This window comes from Sinocyclocheilus grahami, unplaced genomic scaffold, assembly GCF_001515645.1.
Source record: "Sinocyclocheilus grahami isolate Dianchi unplaced genomic scaffold, SAMN03320097.WGS_v1.1 scaffold594.1, whole genome shotgun sequence".
NCBI classification, from domain to species: domain Eukaryota; kingdom Metazoa; phylum Chordata; class Actinopteri; order Cypriniformes; family Cyprinidae; genus Sinocyclocheilus; species Sinocyclocheilus grahami.
The window spans coordinates 571,539-590,621 of record NW_015505773.1 but is presented as its reverse complement, the minus strand read 5'-3'; the positions used below and the strand labels follow the sequence as shown (position 1 = coordinate 590,621).

At 38.4% G+C, this 19,083-nt stretch overlaps 1 protein-coding gene across 2 annotated transcripts in view; it reads right to left on the bottom strand.

Annotated features, from left to right (window-relative positions):
- The window catches only part of LOC107557245 (bone morphogenetic protein 7-like), a 58,015-nt gene extending 39,618 nt beyond the window's left edge, over positions 1-18,397 (bottom strand). For both annotated transcript variants that reach the window (XM_016240597.1, XM_016240598.1), the window contains exon 1: positions 17,363-18,397. In XM_016240597.1, coding sequence (XP_016096083.1) covers positions 17,363-17,741 — 379 coding nt within the window. In that variant the 5' untranslated portion in view covers positions 17,742-18,397. The remainder of the gene's footprint in view (positions 1-17,362) is intronic.
- Positions 18,398-19,083: the final 686 nt, after the last annotated feature.

The following is a 19,083-nucleotide window of genomic DNA, read 5'->3' as shown; positions in this document are numbered from 1 at the left end:
ACCTCACACCACAGAAAATCTGATAAGATAATCTTTAGAACCACCAAAATAATCGAGACATTACCTAGAATTGTCGGAAGGGGAGAAATCGGCACAAAATCAGCCTGATTATCTTATGGTGTGTACCCAGCATTACAGAAGACGAAGAGAAAACTAGAGGTGCACGTAAAAATTTATTCATATATGTATCGCGATTCTGTCTTCTAACGATTCTAATGGATTCACAAGTTTCAAAATCAATGTTCTAAAGCAGCGGTTCTTAATACTGTTCCTCGCATCACCCTACTCTGCACACACTCTGCATCTCTCTCTCTCTCTCTCTCTCTCTCTCTCTCTCTCATTCAGCTCAGCTCCAACAATGAACTGTTCCAGTTATACACTTATTTTCACATAGCTATGAGAAGCGTTAAACATGGACACGCGTGCAAGTTGCCATACTGTATTAAAGCTTTAATCAGGATAAAACCATATATTAAAAGCTAACATAAGCAGTAGCATTTGAGTATGAGACAACAAAAAACATTGGCCTACCATTAAAAGCTGTATTTGCACAGGTTCTGCACGATCCTCTTGAATAATATCCTCTGCTTCTCAATCGGGCTCAAACTGATAAGCGATATTAACGATGCCGTTGTTTACAATACATCCGGAGCACATGCCGCTGAGGTGAGGGGTGGCGCTGTTAGATGCACACTAGAGGTGGTTTAGCCAATCACAACACACTGGGCTAGCTAACCAATCAGAGCCCATCACCTATTTCTGAGGACAGGGCTTCATAAAAGCAGGAAATTATCAGCATGTTTCTCAGAGAAGGGACAGAGCAGTGTGGAATAAAGGTAAATTATGTGAAAAATAATGCAGGTCTTTTTAAAATGAAGCATTAACACATGCTAGACTGCACCCCATAAACACAATCAAGCCTAGAAAAAAACCAGTGAACCACCCCTTTAAATAATAAACTTGTTCTGTATTCCTCTGCTCAATCTGATGTGTGTTGCAGCCTGTAATTAAATTATACCATGCTGGTTTTTTCTGGCCAGAGGAGAACTGGCCCCCCGACTGAGCCTGCTTCCCCTTCAGGAACTTGAGCTGCGACGAAACGCTATGGGAATGCCTTCAGCGTGACCACGCTCTGAATCACGCATGTAATCAGTCCAATGGAAGGGCGAGATGTCACGGGCGGGGTGACGTAGTGACCAGGACACTTAAAAGCACGTGCGGTGGATACAGTGGCAGCTTTCTGTCATTCAGCAAGCGCTCTGTGTGTGTGTCAGTCGCTATCTGTTGTGAGTCTTATTTAGTGTTGTTTGTCCACTTATAAGCTCTATTATGTCAAAGCTTCAGTCAAAAGAAGCATTAGGGCAAGACCAGGCAGCGTTCAGGCTGTGTGTTCCTCCCTGCCCGTGCTATATTTCGGGTGGGGACACACACAGTTTGTGTTGTCTGCTTGGGAGCGAAGCACGCAGAGTCAGCTCTTTTACTGCCTTGCTTCACTCTCGGAAGCTTCTCTTTGAGGGGGGAGCCTTCACCAGCGTTTCTCGCGGCGCCGGCCCCGCTTTCGCCGAGGCTGATTTTTCGCTCGAGAGACTGATTCCCTTGGCAGACTATTTGGCAGCATGGAAACTACTGCCAAATGTGTCTCGGTGGGTCCCGCACACTGTAGAAAGAGGCTACAGAATTCAGCATGGTTCTCTTCCGCCTCAGTTCAACAGGGTTATTCCCACTCTGGTGGGGCCCCGAGCAGGCTCTGGTAACAGAACAAGAAGTAAACACTCTCTTGAGGAAGGAGGCCATCGAGGTGGTCCCTCTTCTTGACGGGTTCTACATGCCTGTCACACACTTTCAAGCAGTTCAAAAACTGCTGGGTCTGATGGCAGCTACGTCCAACATGATTTCTCTTGGCCTGCTGTACATGAGACCCCTACAGTGGTGGCTCAAGACCAGGGGGTTCCCCCTGTGGGGAAACCCACTTTGCATGCTCAAGGTCACGCGGCAATGCCTACGTGCCTTAGACATGTGGAGGAAACCTTGGTTCTTGTCTCAGGGCCCAGTCCTGGGAGTTCCTTGTCGCCGCGTAATGCTAGTGGCGGATGCGTCCCTCACCGGTTGAGGAGCAGTCATGAGTGGCCGCTCAGCCCGCGGTGTGTGTAGCGGTCGCTATCTCACATGACACTTCAACTGCCTGGAGATGCTGGCAATGTTTCTAGCATTGAAACACTTTCTCCCAGGCCTAAGAGGTCGCCATGTGTTAGTGTGCACCGACGACACAGCGGTGGTCTCTTATATCAACCACCAGGGAGGTCTGTGTTCACGCCCCCTTTACAGGCAGGGGCACCAGATCCTTGTGTGGTTCTCTTCTCGCTGAGTGCAGTTCACATGCCTGGGCTCCTCATTATGGGAGCAGACATCCTGTCGAGGCAGTGGCCGAGGCCCGGTGTATGGAGAGTTTTTGGCTAGGTGAAGGTGGATCTGTTTGTGACTCGAGAGACATCGCACTCTCCCCTCTGGTTCTCTCTGACTCATCCAGTTCAATTGGGGCTGGATGCCATGGTACAGATGTGGCTGAGGCTTCATCTGTACGCCTTTCCCCCGATTGCTCTGTTCTGGAGAGAGTGTGCCAGGATGGGGTCCTTCTCCTGCTAGTAGCCCTGTTCTGGCCGGACCGAGTATGGTTCTCGGATCTTTTTGTAATCTATTTATTTTCTTTTTATTTATTTTACAATTAACAAAAGCAAAAAAAGGCCTCTAACACTAGCTTGCTCTATTCTTTTTCTATTATATCTGTTTTCTTTTTATTGATTAGGCCTATATACAGTGGGTACGGAAAGTATTCAGACCCCCTTAAATTTTTCACTCTTTGTTATATTGCAGCCATTTGCTAAAATCATTTAAGTTCATTTTTTTTCCTCATTAATGTACACACAGCACCCCATATTGACAGAAAAACACAGAATTGTTGACATTTTTGCAGATTTATTAAAAAAGAAATTTTCTGTCAATATGGGGTGCTGTGTGTACATTAATGAGGAAAAAAAATAACTTAAATGATTTTAGCAAATGGCTGCAATATAACAAAGAGTGAAAAATTTAAGGGGGTCTGAATACTTTCCGTACCCACTGTAATTACAAAAAACCTTGCTACGTGTACTACGTTAAGCTGAGACTTGTGTATCATTGCTCTTTTGTTGATTTTGATTGCTTCCATTGTCCTCATTTGTAAGTCGCTTTGGATAAAAGCGTCTGCTAAATGACTAAATGTAAATGTTTTTGTAATTAAGCAAACAAACAACGCATCGCTTTCTGTCATCTCGGTTCTCGGTTTCCTTTCCGTGAACTTTTTTTGCGGATCGCCGCACCTCACATCTGTTTTATATCTGTTAATTATTTATGTCAGATATATTTTGCATATTTATACCTTTTCTATATAGATTATGATTGTATTTTATTTTTATGGAAACAAATTTTGTTATTTATAATGTAACTTACATATATTTGCCTTAAATCATCCTGGCGACCCATTTTTGACCCAGGGCTGGAAAACCTAGGCTGTATAGTTAGGTCCATGCAGAAACTTGTGAACAATGCTCTTATAGTTGTGTCATCACCGTTTAGTGACGTCATTGAATGTTCCGGCGAAACTGAAGTTGTATTGTCAGTGTCAGTCACGGCGCCTTTTAACTGCTGATTTGGATCCGGCAATGTTTCATTTACAAATTAAGCACTGCCTGCGAGCGCTTACTTAATTTCCCAGAAGTTTTGAAGATTTCCCTGCCGCTGTATCCACTGCAGTGCTTTTAAGCATCCTGGTCACTACGTCACCCCGCCCGTGATGTCTCGCCCATCCATTGGACTGATTACACACGTGATTCAGAGCGTGGTCACACTGAAGGCGTTCCCATAGCGTTTTGAAGCAGCATCTCGTTCCCTTCGGGGAACCATGGTTACATGCGTAACCTGGAGATGTTTTTTCATTTCTGCCAGTGATGGAGTTTTGGTTCCTTGCCACTGTCGCCTTTATCGCTTTCTGTCATCTCGGTTCTCGGTTTCCTTTCCGTGAACTTTTTTTGCGGATCGCCGCACCTCACATCTGTTTTATATCTGTTAATTATTTATGTCAGATATATTTTGCATATTTATACCTTTTCTATATAGATTATGATTGTATTTTATTTTTATGGAAACAAATTTTGTTATTTATAATGTAACTTACATATATTTGCCTTAAATCATCCTGGCGACCCATTTTTGACCCAGGGCTGGAAAACCTAGGCTGTATAGTTAGGTCCATGCAGAAACTTGTGAACAATGCTCTTATAGTTGTGTCATCACCGTTTAGTGACGTCATTGAATGTTCCGGCGAAACTGAAGTTGTATTGTCAGTGTCAGTCACGGCGCCTTTTAACTGCTGATTTGGATCCGGCAATGTTTCATTTACAAATTAAGCACTGCCTGCGAGCGCTTACTTAATTTCCCAGAAGTTTTGAAGATTTCCCTGCCGCTGTATCCACTGCAGTGCTTTTAAGCATCCTGGTCACTACGTCACCCCGCCCGTGATGTCTCGCCCATCCATTGGACTGATTACACACGTGATTCAGAGCGTGGTCACACTGAAGGCGTTCCCATAGCGTTTTGAAGCAGCATCTCGTTCCCTTCGGGGAACCATGGTTACATGCGTAACCTGGAGATGTTTTTTCATTTCTGCCAGTGATGGAGTTTTGGTTCCTTGCCACTGTCGCCTTTGGCTTGCTTAGTTGGGGACACAATTTCTGGCAACATTGTTGACTTCACTGCACATACACTATTTGAAGAGAACTGAACTGAGCTGGATGATGACATTACTGAATCAACAATGAACTGACTTTAACTGATAAACTGACTGTTTTCTATTGTCCTCTTGCATTATCACTATATAGAAAAAGTTTACTGTAGCTCACCTGGTAGAGCACTGCACTTGTCCTGAGTGTTAATGACAGAACTTAAAATTATAGATTGCTAACTATGCTTTTGTGAAATAGCCCGAGATAATTTACTAACCCTGATTGATATATGAATTTTTATTATTATGTTAATATTATATAATAATAATATTAATAATATTATTTATTATTATATTTTTGCTTTTGTTAAACATCACCAGTTAGGTTTTAGGATTTAGTATAGGTGGAATGTTATTTTCAAAATGTGGGAGAGCATTAATCTTTCAGCGCCATGCACCAGACATTTCATTTCCAAACTGCAACAATTTGTATAATAACTAACATATTAAAACGTAGGCAGATTCACTTTCATGTGTTTGGGGGGAAATTGAATGTACTTTTAGCACCAGTGTCACGAAATGTGCAAGAAGCAGCAGAATATAATCTTGCAGAAATGTCACCACAAGCAGTGATTCTCCATATTTGGGTAGATGATGAAAAATGGCAAAGCATTTACAGGTAATTTCAGATGACTGACATCACATAGTTTACAGAGATTTTGCTGATGATGTGTAAATGATATCTTAACGGTAAGGAGATGAAAAGCCGTTGTTTGTGTGAACAGCAGATGTGTTTCCTGATTTAATGTGTGAAAGTTACTAATGAAACAGATAAAACTACTTGTCAAATGTTTTAATCTCAGAAATATTCAAATACAAATGTAAATGCCAGGTACTTACATCATACTCCTACTTACAAGGTACTAGGGCACATTCATACATACGCACTTCAAAAATATCGCTTTCATTCTAAAAGATGTAGAATTTGTATATATACATTTGTATATGTACAGGTTACCATTAGGATAAGGGTATATACAGATATGGAATTAAACAAAATACTGTATATACAGGTATGGAATGAAAGACATAGACTGGACTGGATATTATTGGATATCTGATAACCGATACGCAGAACCAATATTTATTAAATTTTTATTTGTTTCTGTTCGATTTATTATTGTGATAATTTTATAGTGACACACATCTCATCAATGCTGTCATAGTATTACATTTTTCATGTGTAATAATGTGTATTTTGCTACGCATTTACAATTCTATGCATTTACACAAAACTTTTACTCAAATGCTATGACAATCACCTGCAAAGATGTTATTTCCACAGAGCTTCAAGTACATAAATGATGATTTATAGTCAAATGAACACTAAGCGTTAATATAATTTAGGGACTTTATGGACTAAACAAGTTAAACAGTGGTCATTCCATTAAACATACCTGAGAATTTTATTTCTAGTATGCACTGATCTCTTTTGTTACATTAATGTAAAGTTAAAGTGTTTGGGACTTTGAGTTTTATTTCCACTACACGACTCTGAGTGTGTCTCTGTTTTATGTAGCGTCAAGCTTAAACTATAAGCTTAAACTTTCCCCTCACACACAGTGCTGTAACGCTGGTCAAAAGTGATAATGGAGCCGATTAATGAAAAGAAAAAGAAAATGAAAAAAATCTGGCTCTACTTCTAACCACAAGTCGAAAGCTGTAGTTCTCACCACACAACTTTGCAATTATATTTGTGAATGTTCATTAAAACTATGGTTTTGGGAATAACCAAATTGTTGAACTATGTTGTTAACAGTGGAACAACTGCTTTTGGGAGACACACCCCTATATTATTTATTAACCCTGAGTGGTATATGAAAAGTGGGAAATGAAGAACAATATAACAAATTCCCAGGACTAACACTAGGTTAATGAAAATCCAATAGCCCAGTTTTAAAATGGTCATTGCATGTAGATAAAAGGTTGGGGTTCATGGAATTTTGTATTCGGGAAGCTGGGAGATGGCAGGGGTTTGACATAGCATTCTGTGGGTATTTCCTACAACCATGATCTAAGTCTCTGACCCATGCAAATCATCAAAGGCGCAACTACAGGAGTCAGAGCTCTGAGCAGAGGTCAGCAAGAGGTGCAACAGTTTATGTCAAACTTTATGACACGGTCATAAAGATCCATTGGTTGGTGTGAACTAGGATAGAGATCATGCTTACTAGACTTACTAGAACTAAAACTTACTAGATTTTGTGTTTAAAGACATTGATGCTCTTCCCTTAAGAGAACCCTTATGAAATACATCAAGTTGCACTAAGTGGTTTATGAAGGAACATGAAGCATTGTAACAACATGTTGTATTTCTTGTTCCATGCAAATACAAAATATATTTCAAATTGGAATCCACGGTTACACTTTATTTTAAGGTGTCCTTGTTACAGTGTAATTATACATTTGTGTACTGAGTAATATTAATTAACTTCATGTACTTACTATATGGTTAGGGTTAGGATTAGGGTTTGGTTTAGGGTTACTTGCATGTAATCATGCGTAATTAATTGTTATTATAATAGTAAGTACATGTACACCTTAAAATAAAGTGTTACAGAATCCACTAACTGATAATAGTTAATTAAGATCATTCAATGGCTCTCTGGAATACTTGATTCTGATTGGTCAATAACTGACAGTTGTCCCAAGCAAGTCCTTTCCTGCAGCTGTGCTAGTTTCAATTCTCTAAAGTCTCTTTACACTTTCTTTATTCTTACATAATAAAATAATTTACACTCACATCAATATTTCATGTCCAGTTATTATGATTTATTTATTATTTGGCAAGTTGCCTTGTAATATTTTCTCTGTTTCACATTAGGGACTGTCAGGTTTATTTTGCATTAAATTACCGTGTCAGTTTTATTTTGTGGTACTGACCTTTAGGAAAATGTATTTTTATAGTATGTTGGACCAAATCTTCATTGGACTGATCTGACATTTCAGATGGGAAGAAAATAAATCTGTCTGTGTTGCTCTGTATTTGCAAGATATTTAGATAATAGCACTAATTTGTGATGATTGCAACTGTTAAAAGATGTTTGATGTCTCTCAATCTCTTCATCGCTGTAACCAACGCCATCGATCTGAAGCTAATCATCTCCATGGTGAATGGCCGTAGTCAGATGGTCATACCTGCATGTCAGGAGAATACTGAACAGAAAGGAATTGTGTGTGTGTGTGTGTTTTCAACAGTTCAGGCACAAAGTCAGGTTAAAGTCAGGTTTAGGTTTTGCATATGCGTATGCAACAGGCTAACAGACATTACAAGAGTCAGCTGTTCCATCTTTAACAGGCATAAAACAAATCCATTTTCACTTGAGTGCCTACTCAAGCCAATAACCTGTCAACAAATATTATAATGTTTGTATGAGGAGGAAATTCCATAAAATGGAGGAAATGGTCTGGAAAATAAACATTCCCATTCTTTCCTTCTTTTCGGCATATAGAAACATTAATAAAGGCATAATCCATGAGAACAGCTGACAAAACATTTTGGGATAGACTAATGGTACTTTGTGCTTTGGCAAACTCACAAAAGAGATATGTGAACAGTACTAGAATGCAGGCCTCAGCACTCACAGCCTAGAAATGACACAACAAAGATTATTGGGCTTATTTTCGTAAAAACAAATATGTTATCAAAACATAAACAAAATCTGTCCAATTTTTAGTTTCAGAAAAACTAAGCATATCTTTATTAAGAGAATTACATAATGATGAAAAATTGGAGACCAATATATGTATTGCCATCCATCACCATTCTTTCCTTATCTTGAGCAGAATAGGCTACAGTAGAAAAATACGTTTTTCATTTAAGTGTTATTCTTTGCTAAAATATGGTTGTTACAATACCAATATTTTAGATACCAGCGAATTTCACAATTCTTGATGTCGATTTCGATTAGTGTAGAGTAGTGTAGGTAAAAAAGTAAAATTAATATTGAACTGTTTATGAACTGCTTAAGTGAATGCTCACTATTCGACTTGCATTTTGAAATATTTTTGTATGTATTTGACTGTTTAGGTGTGCGTCTTTTATATGAGGAGATGCCAGCCTCTCTGGCATTAATATTGGACAAAAGGCAACAATGGCAACTTGCATCATATGAAGACATTCTGAAGAATGTGGGTAACCAAACAGTTGCTGGTCCCCATTGACCTCCATAGTATTTTTTTGTCCATACTGCAGCAAACCATTTCGAAAAGCCCAGTCTACTCAGACTGGTCAGCTGGTCCAGTCTGTTGTGACTGGCCAACCGCTTAGAGTGTGTGTTAAAAAAGCTGTAAACAGTATTATATCTATAACTATGTTGTCGGTATTGGAAGTCCATACTTTGCAGACTGTTTACATGCACAAACAGCTACCTACACAAACTGCATTTCATGACATACACTTTAACTTACAAACTGGTACAAACCATTTTGAACAGTATAGGAAAAAATGGAAACAAATGGAAATTTTCCACCAGTTTTTAATTAGAACTGGTACGCCTACTTGAAAGATTAGGGATAGGGGTTTGAAACTATTTTACAGGACCATTTCTGGCCATTGTGGCATGCCACGTGGTGTTTTTTCCATCACTGCGAAACATCAAATCTGCTACCTATTTGGTCTTGATATACCTCTGGTGTGTGTTTTGAGCCATTGTGTGCGGTGTCTCCTACAACTGTGTCTACCTGTGTGTCTATGTCTGTGTGAGCATGCCAGGCAGAGACCTGTTAGAGCCATCTGTGTGTGCTGCAGCAGGTGTGTGTGAGCTCAGGGCTGGCTAGAGACACAGATTTAGAGGAGGAAGTCTGTGTCAGACAGCAGAGATGGATCTCCCCTAAGGGATCTGATAAATAAGGAAAAATATCTTTGAAAAAGGAAACGCAGCTGTTTCCAAAGGAGAAGTCAAAATATTGGTGGCTTGCATTCCACAGCAGCAAGTACAATGGCCAAAGTCCTTTCTCTCTCTGTTGCTGTGTGTATTCTCTGACATCCACTTCCACAGGTTTCTTCCTCCTGGAAACTCTAGGTAGGACATGTTCTAAGTGTAAATACTAACCAATCCCACGCTCGTTTAATACCAGTCCAACATCTCATAAATATTGCTCTATTTCGGTAACTGTCAAGTGCCCTTAATTTCCCCACACCTGTGAATGCCAGCCTCAGTAGACATGTGTGTATATATTTGTATGTTCTCAAGGTTAGCACATCCACTAACATTCAACTTATGTGTTTTTTTGCAATTCGTCTGATAGTTATTAAATGTTAAAACAATGTAACCCCATTAGATGACTGATTCAGCACACCACAAGACATTTCATTGTGCTACTGACCTTTAAATGAACACACATTCATTGCTGTCTGAAGAAAACATTGTAGCCATAAATCCAGAGCACTCACACATTTCCTATTCACTTGTGGAGGGCACTGGGTGACATTCCGCCACGGGTGGAGAGAGTATGTGTTTAATATGAGTGAGGGATCCGTTTCTTCCAGAATTTTGTTTATTTGTTTAAAAACACAGGAACTAAATCATTTTCATGACATTAAGTTATTTTAATAGTTCTTGAATGTCTGCATTTTTCCACTGATGCGGATGGAACACCTTTATAATATTTGTAACAGACCAGTGGTGTACAGTGATGTTCTGGAATGAGGAGGCAGAGTCCTCACTATTTCCTTGTTGTTGTTGTTTTTAATTATGTTCAAGTTGCATTTAATGTTGACCAGTGTTGGCCAGTAACCTGTTACTAGTAACGCTTTACAGTAATAATAATGAGTAGTGGAACTAATTACAAATAATATTTCAGTAAAAATATTACAGTTACTGTCCATAAGTGAGTCACAACTCATGTGTACATGCAATACTTGTACTCAAAACTCACTGTAAATAACCATTAAGTGTTTGTAATAATTTCCCATTGCAATCTAATGTGGATTTTGCTCATATAATGAGGCTGAAATATGTCATTTTAAGCATTTTAGAATAAGCTAATCACTTCACCTGCTTAGTATTTTACATAAACATAATTTGTTCTTGTAAAATTAACCCAAATAACATTAAAGGGGTCATTAATGCTTTTTTAAAGATCATTATTTTGTATATTTGGTGTAAGAGAATATGTTAACATGCTTTAATGTTCAAAAAACACATTATTTTTCAAATACTGTACATTATTGTAGGTCCTCTATGCTCCGCCTCTCTCAACACACGTTTTCTACAAAGCCCCTCCTTCCGACAAGCGCAGTCTGCTCTGATTGGCCAGCTGACCCAGTGCATTGTGATTGGCCGAACACCACAAGCATGCATCGGGAATGTAACGCCCCTTTCCATAATCGCGAGCTTCAGCTTTCAACATAAATGTAAAGACAGTACATAATGTCCTTAGTTTTACCATCAGTTCAAGCCCGAAAGGGGAACAGAGTCGCGTGACAAGACACAGTGATGATGCTCGTATGTATTTGCAGTACACAAGCTGCGATTAATAAGAAAGCTGACTCCACTGTGAGTGACCCTGTCTCTCTCTCACACGCACACACACACACACACACACACGACGCAATGCTCTACACGGCGCAAAACTCTGCATTTGAACAGTCAATAGCAAAAACTTAAACAATTAAGAAAACATACTTACAGTAGCTGATTCAGAATAAGCGCCAGATTGTCACAGCAAAGTCGGAATTGACCCATTTTTTTAGAAATAGCCTTTGCACAGCCAGCCTAGTAGGGTGCAAAGTTTGTAGCCTTAAAAGTTGAAAGCTAACCTCTCCTAGGTTCACAAAACTGTCGTCTATAAAATGCATTGCACAAATTCGAACATCTGGGTTGTGCTGCTCTGTTGTAAATAAATCTTAACCAATGATTCCTAAATGCATCTACTTTCGGAAGGCCAAATAAAGTGCTTTTGCCTTCGCACAGAAACACACAGCGTCTCCCTGACATGACTGCATCAACACTACTGCGGTTCCTGAAACCACGCCTTCTTTCTTTGCGTGCACACTTGGACAGCATTATGCTAATATTTCCACATTGTGACGTAGAGATGTGGGGACGTGTTTGAACGAGCCATTTTAGCCCGGTCTGGATCAACCTTCTCTTTTAGATAGAATAAATCCTTTTGTGGGAGACTTTTAGCTTTGTAACTCTGCAGATCTTATACATGCAGAAATAGCTACATAACACATTAAAGAAAAGGAAAAATAGAAATCGCATCATATGACCCCTTTAAAATCACATACAAATTATATACTGCCATAATCATATGTTCATTAGCTTCAAATCGAACTCAAATCAAAGAAGGCAAGTGTGAATTCCAGCACAACCCTTTGGTTTTAACAGTGAAGGAGTGTGAGGAAAGATGGAGCAAAAAGTAGTTAACCATTTAATATTTGACAACTGATTTATGATAGAACGTTAAAACGACATATAGGCTATAATGTTATAAAGAATGTTATTAGTCAGAGTAATTTAACAATTTAAGCATTTAAAATAATTTAAGTGAACAAGTAAAAGACAGAAAAATTTAAAAAATGTATTATAAACAAATCCATTTGAACTATTTGCAAACAATATTTTTAAATATGCATATATGCACTCTTAATTTTGTGCTTAATATGCCAAAAACGGCTGTTAATGACTCGTCTACAAATTACATCAGTATTTTTTATCAAATTTTGTTGTTTTTTAATTGAAAATATGTAATTTATGTGACAAATTTGTTTATAATATATTTTAGACATTTTTCTTTCTTTTTCTTATTCTTTTTAATACTTTAAATGACTCAATTATTTAATTACCCTGACTAATATCATTCTATTTCATAATATTGTATGGTAACAAATGCTGTATACCTGTAGGTCTGAACCTAGTAGTGACGGCTCTTAAATATGCATATATGCACTCTTAATTTTGTGCTTAATATGCCAAAAACGGCTGTTAATGACTCGTCTACAAATTACATCAGTATTTTTTATCAAATTTTGTTGTTTTTTAATTGAAAATATGTAATTTATGTGACAAATTTGTTTATAATATATTTTAGACATTTTTCTTTCTTTTTCTTATTCTTTTTAATACTTTAAATGACTCAATTATTTAATTACCCTGACTAATATCATTCTATTTCATAATATTGTATGGTAACAAATGCTGTATACCTGTAGGTCTGAACCTAGTAGTGAGTAGCTGTATCCTCATCTGGGGGTCAAAAGTTAACCCGAGAGGATTGACAGGGAGGTCACTCTCTGCTGTCCACACATCTCTAACTTTGTGCATGAGCGTTTCACTTTCAAGCACAGACTTGGTTGAAGTCTTGGCTTTAAGCGTGTTTGATATCAGGCCATCAGCATGCTATAGAGAAAAATACCACACTTGGCTTAGTAGGAATAAGCAGGGGGTGGCAGTATGGTCCCTTTTTTGTTGTGTGGGTTATTCCTCGGATGTTGACGTGAGATTTCTAAATGGCTACATGGATGTGATCCATCCAACAAGTGATTTATCATGTAATCAGATTTTGGGTTTATGGTTATCATCTCACATCGGTTTAACAAACGCCTTCTTATCTGACAAATTCACAGCCCTGCGGCAACAACACGGCAAGTTTTATTGTTCCGAGATCCTTATTTATTCCATATTCAATATGATCCCTGATAACACGAGATGCTTCAGTCAAAGAGAGCAGCTACCTGCAGAGAACGGCACATTCCTGAGAACTGATCGCAGGAACCGGCGGCCGTGGGGGCATGTCTGACGGCTATGGCATGAGACGCAGAGATAGCATCAGGACATCATAGCTAACACTGAAGCTAAGAGGACATTCCCTGAAAGAAGCTTATCTCCTGACCTCACGATCATCAACTTCAGCGTGTCTGTTTAACTGAAATTAAAACGTGCACTCCTTGTCAGATAATCACTGTCCAAAAATGTTTAGTTCAGAGAACGAGGGGATCTGCCCCCAGGCTAAGGGAGAAGAACAATAAATCCCATTTTGTTCATTAAAATAAAAAAATAAAAAAGCAAAAAAACGCATTTCTGGATGTAAGAAAGGACCATGTGCACAAAGTCTCAGAAAAATGTAGTGTTTAAGGACAAGTATTATAACTACGCCATTTTTGGCCTGCATACATAAAACTGCTTTAAAGTCAACCTGAAATCAAAAAGGGCTCTTTACTTTATCAATACACATTCCAACATTTTATCAGGAGGGGGTTTTTTTTTGGTCCCATTTTATATTAAGTGGCCTTAACTACTATGTACTTACATCAAAAAATAAGTACAGTGTACTTATTGTGTTCATATTGTATTGCAAAACACTTTTGCTGCTACTGAGGTGGGATACGGGTAAGGTTAGGGACAGGTTTGGTGGTATGGGTAGGTTTAAGAGTGGGTTAAGGTGTAAGGGATGGGTCAACAGTGTAATTATAAATGTAATTACAGAAATTAATTACATAAGTACAATGTAAAAACATGTATGTACACATTGCATTGTACCAAATGATTAATTTAAATGTAAGTACATAGTAGTTAAGGCCACTTAATATAAAGTGGGACCTTTTTTTTAAGGAAAAAAATGTTTGTCTTCATAATCTTGCATCAAAATGTAATAACTTATTTCACCTTTTCGTTTTCGGCTGAAGTCACATCCATCTAAGTGACCACTTTCCAATTCACGATTGATACAATCAAGTACCCTCATTATTTTGTTAAATATTAATTTTTCTCAAAACATACACCACATTACAGAGGTAAAATTGCAATAACCGGACCTCCTTCTCTTTGTTTACAGATGTGATGCAAAAAGGAAAGACACGGAATTGATATTTACCGCAAAATCTGACGCGTCATTATTATAAAGGTACCACTGGGGAAATTCAAGGAAAGATTGAACACTGATTTTTTTTTTAAAAGCATTGTGGAAAAAGGCAATGATGGACCAAAGGAGAGAAAGCAGGAACGCTTTTTTCCCTATGGATTTTCCCTGGATTACTGGAAGATCCCCCCTTATCCAGAAAACAGACAAATACACAATATTACCAGTGCAAACAAGAGATGGGAGTTTCCTCAAAATTCTCTGTGCCAAGAAAAGCTTAGGGCATCCTCTACCCTACTATAAACAGAGCAAGACTGGTCAGGAAGAATTGGGAGTATTAGGAACATCAAGAACTCTAAATGTACCTGAATCTGTCACAAACATCACTCAAACTTAAAACCGTCAAATTCAGAATTCGGCTCAAGTGAATATCTGCATGTAGCATGATTCCATGTGTATGATGTGACGTTGTCAATTAGGATACAATTTAGACCAGATCAATTTTAAAAATAGAAAACCTCCAATATATCACATGAGTCATATGCTTTATAATGCTTTCATTTTTGAATTCTTTCACTGTGAAAAAAGAGCACTGTGAAGATTCTGCCTAACATTGAGCTCCACAAAAGAAACAGTCATACATGATTAACATTTGAGTAAATTGTGACAGAACTGACATTTTGTGTCACAACGACAATGCTTTTGTTCAATATTTAGGTAATAATCGTGTACAACATACCAGTGATGTTTCTCTTTAGGGCGAAAATCCTGACTACTTATGAAGCCACACCATAAAAAGGACATTTGTATTACTGTTCCTACAGTCATAAGGTGATTCACATAGGATACACTGACTATCCAAATGTCTGTGAGAAGAAGCCTGGCTATTTCTGGATGTGTCACAACACTGGTCAGTTTCTGAATGCCAATATGCTTCCTTTTTCTCCTACATTTGGAGCTGAGTCACAGGTGTTCTAGACGGATGACTGCAGTGAATGACCATGAAGAATCTCCACTTGAATCACAGACAAATCACATAAAACAAGTTATATGACTTCCCTTACAAGAGTCTAGAACAAAACCGTATTAAAAAAAAAATTAGTGCACAATGATCTGTCCTGTCCAAAAACTTTGACTGAAAAGAGTTAAAACCACTTCAAGTCTGTCTCGGGTAACAAATTGGTGGTCAGTTGAAACGAAATTCTGCTTATTTCCAAAAAGAATTGAAAATGTGGCTATCGTCTCAGTCAATGGCAAATATCCGTCAACTGACTGCAGAATACAGCTACCAGATCAAGAATGACCACATTTATTGTCTTATAAAACAGACTGACAGAGACAAATGAGCATTGAAATGAACCCAGCCAACAACTAGAATGTCACAACTCACACAAAAGCATCCCTGGCAACTGACCCAACAATTGGCCCATAGCTGCAGTGAGCAGAGCCAGAAGAGTTTGTATTGTTATAATTAACTTAATTGGGCAATTCCTGGCCCTCGTAGAGGGAAGTTCACATAAACAAGTGCATTTTGGACACGAATGCTCCCTCCATTAATGAGCTCTGTGTTTACTTAAGCAAACCACACAGAATCCCTGAGCATAAACAGACCCGTGGTTTGACACTGTGCTCAAGGTCACTATGAGCTTGATAGATGTCAGTTAAAAAAAGTGTTGAAGGGCGATATCCAACAAAACCTTACAAAAAAACTACTGAGGCAGCACCATCAGTCATCTGGTACAGATGAACATATCATGGTACTCCGAGGTAGGCTACTTTAATTACCCCGATATATGAGCAAAATATGATTTACGATATTTTTTTGTAGTGAGCTCAAAGAGACATGACAGTGCTTGACAATACAATATGCACTCCAACGAAAGTTCTTGGTTATAACACTAAAATTTAAAGTCCTACAAGCTACAGTAAACAATGTCACAGACAAATCTAAATGAAATCAAACATTAGCACTACAAGCTGCAGAAAAAAATACATTAAAAATGACATTTAAACTATTAGGATAAATATAGAAGAATGTATTCATATAAAATAATTTAACGTGCATGCAAAAGTTTTACAAAGGGAAAGGCCACAACTTAAAAATGTGTGAATGGCATTGCATTAGATAACAAAATATAAAAGCAAGCATATTGTATTTAAAGATAAGAAAAACGGCACAACAAAAATATGTTTGTTCAGCTTTAAATAGTCAAAGCAAATATCCTGCTCAAAATAAAAACTCAAAATGAGTATTTGTTCACTAAAGTCACACACTAAATGTAATCACACTAGATAACAAACTAGTTTTCAGAGCCATTTTGAACAACTTTTAGACAACCGTTTTTTTAGTGGCTGTATGAAGTCAGTTCTCAAGTTCACACAGGTGTTAGATGTCTTAACAGAGCAAACACAGGTGTAGTTCTTCACATTAACTATAAAAGTGCCCAAATACTATATCTCCATTTATTAACCCTTGTGTTGTGTTCAGAACCCTATCACACTTACGAGGTTACAGAGCAAAAAAGGACCCGAACACCACATGAGGGTTAAACAATATTCATATCTACTTTTTATCATTTACTGTACATTTTTGTGAAATATTTGCTTGAAGAGTGCTTGTGCTATCATTTTTATAAAAGGGTTTGAAGTGTGATCCATATGGATACTGAGATCATTGTGCAATATCTTTAACAAAATGGATGCAAGAGCAAAAAAAGGAAATGTAAAAGTTCATCTTACCTAAATTGACAAAACTCATGACCATGTCCGCATTATGCAGGAACTCTGTGTCATGAAGTGAAGCTAAAGCGGGTCGTGTGGTGGTGAGCAGTGATCTGTACTGATCCACGTCGCTCTTTTCTTTAGTGGACATGCTGTTGTACAGATCCAGCATGAAGAGGGGTGCTGAATTATATTTGCCGCTGTTCAGATGCGGTCTGGGTCTGTGGTTCAGTCCCAGTATGGACAGGATCTCTTTCTGCATCTCTCTCTTCTCCTGAGTCCGTAACCTCCGATGCATGAAGTTGGGCTGAAGCTCAGATCCGTCCAGTACAGAACTGCTACCTGACAAATAAAAGCTCCACAAAAAACCCAGCAGAGCAAACCAGACGCTTGTCATCTTTACATCCAGTCTGTGATGATGATGATGATGATGAGGGTGTATTCACTTCTAAATATAAAACCACTTGGAAGCCAGTGTTTTCCCCTCTACTCTTCTGCTTCACGCCATAGGATCTTACAACTTAGTGGTTCTTAGGTTCAGCGAAGAACCCTCTTCTTATTAAGGACCATTTTGACTGCACGGTTCCCTGAAAGGTTCATGATTGCATTATAGAATCTTCAAATCTGTGCTGGTTTCTGGGTTCTTTTAAAGCACTAGTGCATAGATGGTTTTCTGAAGAACTACAGAATAAAACAAGCTATTGAAAAGGTTATTCTATGGCATCAGGTTGTAAAAACCCGTTGGGTTGTAACTGCCTCTGCAAAACACTATTATCCTGTGCCAAACGAATGCAGTTGTCGTTCAGGTTGTTTTTCCAATGCGCAAAATCTCCATCAATTCTTCGGCGTGATGCTTCGTTCCAGGCAGAAGACAGATTGAAACGTCCCTGTGTCCCATCAAAAGTAACTGTTAAGTTTAGTGTAGGTATCACAACTATAAATAAAGAACACAATATATATATATATATATATCCGTCACGTTTCCAAACAATTATTTCCTTACGATCTATATATCTTCTCCGTTCGGTTCTTTGATTTGACATCAGTCTCTGATTCCTACAGAGTGTGTTGTAGAGTGGACAGCGCGTCTGTCTCAGAGGCTTTTAAATAACGGGGCTGAAGCAGGTGCGTCTCGAGCCCGCCCCAGTGCTTGCGTCCAGAGGTGGAGCTTTACAAGACAGATTTAACATCCTCAAACCCGTCTTTACGTACACGTCTAGACGTGTCTTCTTTCATAAATGTAGATGACAATTTCAGCTTTCATGTCAGGTGTCTACAGTTTGCGTACGAGCGACGCGACGCGGTCGTATTCAACTTAAAATAGCGCGTCGATGATAATGTCATACAGTATACAACTTCATTCATTGTAAGTGCTGCAGTTGCGCTTCATGTTCGTCTATTAAAACGAAAGCGTTCTAGTTTTGTCGCGGAGGCGTTCAAATTTTACTTTTATTTTAATGTCGTCTTAAAATCAGCTACAGGACGCAACTACCGAACGCATCACACTTACAACGCGAACTATGTGTAGGACACTTTACTGTCCGTATCGTAGCTTCATGCATTGATTAGAATGTAGACAGTTTGATTCATTCTAGACTAACAAAAGCGTTCTAGTTGTGTTGCTTGAAGACGCATGCATGCCAATAAACCGAAATTCGCCTGTGAGAGAATACCATAAATCAAATGAGAATTGTAGGTAATTATCCAAGTGATTACAGCTCTTCTTCTTTCTATAAATT